The sequence below is a fragment of the Electrona antarctica genome (genome assembly GCF_951216825.1).
Source record: "Electrona antarctica genome assembly, chromosome: 18".
Lineage (NCBI taxonomy): Eukaryota > Metazoa > Chordata > Actinopteri > Myctophiformes > Myctophidae > Electrona > Electrona antarctica.
Window position 1 is genome coordinate 23,226,521 of NC_136799.1, and position 5,000 is coordinate 23,231,520.

Consider the following 5,000-nt stretch of genomic DNA (forward strand, 5'->3'; position numbering starts at 1 on the left):
GAAAATGGCACAAATGGCCTAACTCTAAATGGAGAGTGACGATCCAAGGAATCCAGGGGAAAAACATTGTTATTGTGTGACCTATACGATTCAAGAGTTATTGGCTAAAACGGGTACAGGCTTTAGTTCCGACATACTATTGGTCCGACCATCATTAGAACGACAACCTACCTCAAACCCTAACCTAACCATAACTGCAAGCACGGGAGCAGCGCATGTCCGACCGCATGTCCGACCGTTGTTTACACATGTCAGACCTTTGGTGTGTCGGACCTGCGTGTGCATCCCGCTAAAACGTGAAGTGGACTGTTGTAGCACCATCATGAGATCAATGAAAAATGAAAACAGCGGGCGCTGCATTAATTATTTGCAAAACGGGCCAGTCTTGCAAACTTTGGAAGCCAATCATAGCTAATCGGAATGGAATATGATAAATTTGACAGATACGTCTTTATCACATGACTACCGAGATGAGATAATGTGTACCGACTTGCGTGAAGTTTGTACAAAAATATGTAGGAGTAATATAAAAAATCACACCCGTGTGAACTGAGTGGTGTAAGGCCTGTCTGACGTAATGAAATCATGTCTGACGTAATGAAATCACACCCGGGTGAACAGGGTGAACATAGCAACCATGCTCATTTTTTCTGCACAAACAAAGCCAGTTGTAGGAGTGGTTTACAATCACACCCGGGTGAACAGGGTGAACATAGCAACCATGCTAATTTTTTCTGCACAAAAAAGCCAGTTGTAGGAGTGGTTTACACCACTCAAAAAAAGAACCGCTTTGCAAATATTGGTGGCATCATAACAGGCCGATGTGAAAAATGTAGAGCAGAGGTTCTGCTATGGCATCCAGGGAGTAGGTCCAACAGTAACGGATATTCGCTGCTCACAGACACACGTACAGACAGACTTTCCCATACAGCTATTGAATAGGTGCAAAGTTAAAATAAAATGAATCCTTCCATTTGTCTGTCTCTCTGTCATCAGTCCATAAATGGGTATTTCTTATTGTCATATGCAAGGACTGCACAAAGCTGATGTTCCCACTTCCCAGACAGGGACTGGCAACGATGATCCTTCAATATTTGTTAACTCTGTCACTCAATTAAGACTCTCAGTCTGTCCTCATCCATTCTAATCCTTTTCTCCTCAGTGAATTGGCTGAAATTACCCATGGCATTGGCCATTGGCATACGTAGTGGGCGGAGGAAGCTGATTTCTCACTTCAAATTTAAGCTTCTTACGGTATAGGGCTAAGCATTTTTGTCACAGGACTGATGAAGATGAATTTTTTAAGTGGTGCAAACCAATTCCTTGTGACTATGTGTGTGGGTGCCTGCCTGGCTGGCTGCCTGCATGGGTATGTCCGTTTAGTACCAGTAGGGGCAAAAGTGGCGCTGTTGTGCCAGAAACAGAGAGAGAGAGAGAGAGAGAGAGAGAGAGATAGTGTTGCACTGTTGCCTGCTAATGAGAGAGAGAGAGTCCCCCCGGGGACCCCCACACGGAGTTGCACCACTTACTTCACACAGGTGTGATTTTCATGTTTGTCCCAAATTTGTAAACTCTGCCCATTCTCATCCTTTTTTGTCCTCTGGGGGTTGGCCAATTGATCTGAAATGTCACATGTCCAATTGTCCATTGACCATTAGGCATATATGCAGGGACTGACTAAGCAGATTTTGAACTTTTCCCAAGTCTAAGCGGTTCACCGTACAAGCATTTTTGCCATGGGCTAATGAAGCTCTTGTCGTGTTCATGGTTCCATAGTCTGGAGTCATGCCTTGGTTTTCTTGGTTGTTGCTGGTTGGTTCAGTTGTTTTGGTGACATCACGGCTAATGGTCGGAAGGGGACATTTATACAGTTAGGTAGCCGTTCTCATAGATTTGTCTCCTCTGTAGGTTGGCCAATCGATCAGAAATTGCATATACAGGGACTGAAGAAGATGATATTTTCTCAAATTTAAACAGATTATTTAAAAAAAATATATATTTTTTGCCACAAGCTATGGAAGTAGGAAGTAGTAGTAGTTAGGGTGTGCGCGAATCCCAGGGTATGGTACCATATTAGTGTCAATCCTTTTTTCTTTGGTATCATTCTCCTACAGTTTAATTAGCATACTTCTGTGATTAACTTACCCAGCACCATCTAAAGTGCCTTGATGTAATACGTCTCACCCATCAGGAACCACCAAGTACATTAAAACTAAGGTCAAATAGAACTTCTAAGTGTGGTGAAGATCTTTTTCTTTTTCTTTTTTAATTTAAAGCTGTTGAGATAATCTGTCTCGGGGGGAAAAGGCCTGTCTGTAGTACTAATATATCACTTGTTGAAGTGAGGAGAAACATCAATATGGCTAATATAAAAATGATTACAAACTACGCCTGCCTGGTGACATTTTCACCACTTTGCTGAGCACACCACTTAAAATCTAGACAGAGTTAGAGAAAGATGGATAGAGTAATAAAGAGAACGGCAGAAAGAGAGGGGGAGGGAGGGAGAGAGAGAGAGAGAGATGGAAGGTATTGGTGACGGTGTGTGTGCGGGGGGATGGGCCATTGTATTTGTGTGCGTTCTCAATCAAGTTTTCTTGATTGCATATTTAAATATCGTTTGCACCTGCATATTGAGCAGACACAAACAAAGCCACACGCAAAGGCACAAATGACACACACACACACACACACACACACACACACACACACACACACACACACACACACACACACACACACACACACACACACACACACACACACACACACACACACACGTGTAGGTACGTAGCCTACACATAATAAATTCATGCAGGCTGTTGCATATTATGCAAAAAGCTACTGCATGCACATACGTACATGATCTAAACAAACAAATGGACACCCACAAACGCATGCTACACACGTGTGGAGCTTATCTGTCCAGCATATGGATGCATTCATTTAGTGTAAAGTTGAGTGTAAAAATGGAACCAAATGGATTATGAGTCTTTTTGGCTCCATTTATACTCTTATTCTCCACTATATAGTCGAAGCATAGTGATATATTACAGTACGATCTTTACTATTATGCAACAGGAATATATGTTTATAACTAAAAAAAATGTTTACGGTCTAAATCTTATATAAATCTATACTGCACCAAGCCTATAATGATGTATTTTGTCTTCCTTTCATCTTTTTAAACTTTATAAACTGACCAGATGAATTACTTTCAGTAAAAAGGACAGTGAGCCCCTGTAGGCCTACATAAGGTCTGCTGAAAGAGCATCCAGCCTGCACACTGCCTAGCCTCGGTACCCAAGCTTTTATTTTCCTTTGCTTTCGGCTGCCTGCATGTTATGGACTGTCTTTAATGCAATTTAAAAAGTGAATTAGCTGTGGAACAAAATAGTCTCTAATTGTGCATAACATTATTCATTCATTCAACATACAATACAAGTAGGACTATGTGTTATATTCTTTATAAAGAAACAATATTCCACACTGAAGCTTTACACACGGGCTGACTTTACTTACAGATGTAGTAGTACTCGTGTCCGGGCCTGAACTCAAAGCCCAGGGAGAAAGGAGTGAAGAGCTGAAACTTCTCTGAGAAGCGCAGGGCCCCGTCGGGGCCCGTCGGACGGTTGCACTCCCAGCGCTTGAAGCCGCGCATCCTGTGCTGGCAGGAGGTGTAGCCCTCTTGGTTCACCATGAAGAGAATGTAGCGCTCCATGCGCCCGTGGGACGGGGGACCCTCGTAGAAGGGACAGTAGATGTCCAGGTAGTCATTGATGCTCACCGACACCCTGTACTCCCCGTGCCAGAAACTGAAAGACAAAAACAAGCCACACGATCCACTTTTATATTGTTTCTATGTTTGCGGCTTACGATAGAGGTCCTGACCTGATCTCTTGCATTTTGAATAATTGGTGTGTCCCCAGCGTTGTTTCCCACTCAGCTTTGCCCGACAGATGTGATGTAAAACAAGAGCCTTGTAGTCGCTTTGCTGAGCATTTGCCCCGAGAGCCAAAACCCAGCTTATCTGGTTTGGTGCATGCAAGATGGCTGCACCCTCTTCTGTACTAAGCACAGTGTCTATAGGTTTATTTTTAACGTGCGCCGTCAAAGGCATGCCCTCTTTCGGGGTGCTTGGTTTTGAAGCCACATTCTGAGATTACACTACAATATAGCACTGATTGTATTACCTCCTTAAACTGCCAACAGGTCAATTCTTACCATCCATATTTTATTGCATTGATCTCTAGACTAAAAATAATCCTAACAATCACAACAGTACTGGATTGGTTTCAGGGAGGCACCTCAGGAAGGATCTGTACATACCTCAGACGACATAAAAACTATTCATCAGCTATAGAATATGTAAATGACACTGCCCCGAAAGAAATCCAATAATTCACAGCAACATAGTGTCAATGCTCTTATCGTTCATTTAGAGAATTTGAGACTAAAAATTAATTGTTTCTATAATGACAAATAATGGATAAACGATAAACAAAGCCGGTTGTATGGCAATCTCAGCATCTCATATACCTCACCACTTGGGGTTTGGGATGGAGCTTTCTTAAAGCCATTCATCATTTCCACCGCCTCAGCTTGGCAGTAATTGATTGCCGGCGATAAAGACATTTTGGTCTAAGCACCTTGGTTAGTGGAGTATTTAGCTTCAGGACGAATTATCCCTTTAGCGGTGGGCCCTGTCTCTCTCCCAGCGGGTGAATCAGGAAGTGAGTTAGATGTGAAATGAGCGACTTCATGCTCCGGCGCCCTATCAGAGCTAGTTTCGCGCGTTCTAACGGGATCCTCGAACAGATCATTTAGAGGCATTGATCCACCTGGGAGCTCCTCTCCGGCTCTCTCTGCTCCCAATCACCTCTGATTAACAACTAGAGGTGGAGAGAGGCAGGAGAGAGCAAGAGAAATAGAGAAAGGAGTGGGGGTGGGGTGCACAGAATAAAAAGACAAAAGGAATTAAAGAAGTTGTCGAGAAGGAA

General features: G+C 43.1%; 1 protein-coding gene across 1 annotated transcript in view; it reads right to left on the reverse strand.

The window, feature by feature from the left end:
• The window catches only part of efna2a (ephrin-A2a), a 104,538-nt gene that overhangs the window by 11,714 nt on the left and 87,824 nt on the right, over nucleotides 1-5,000 (reverse strand). Inside the window, exon 2 of the mRNA XM_079528459.1 lies at nucleotides 3,523-3,815. Within this exon, the coding sequence (XP_079384585.1) occupies nucleotides 3,523-3,815 (293 nt within the window). The remainder of the gene's footprint in view (nucleotides 1-3,522; nucleotides 3,816-5,000) is intronic.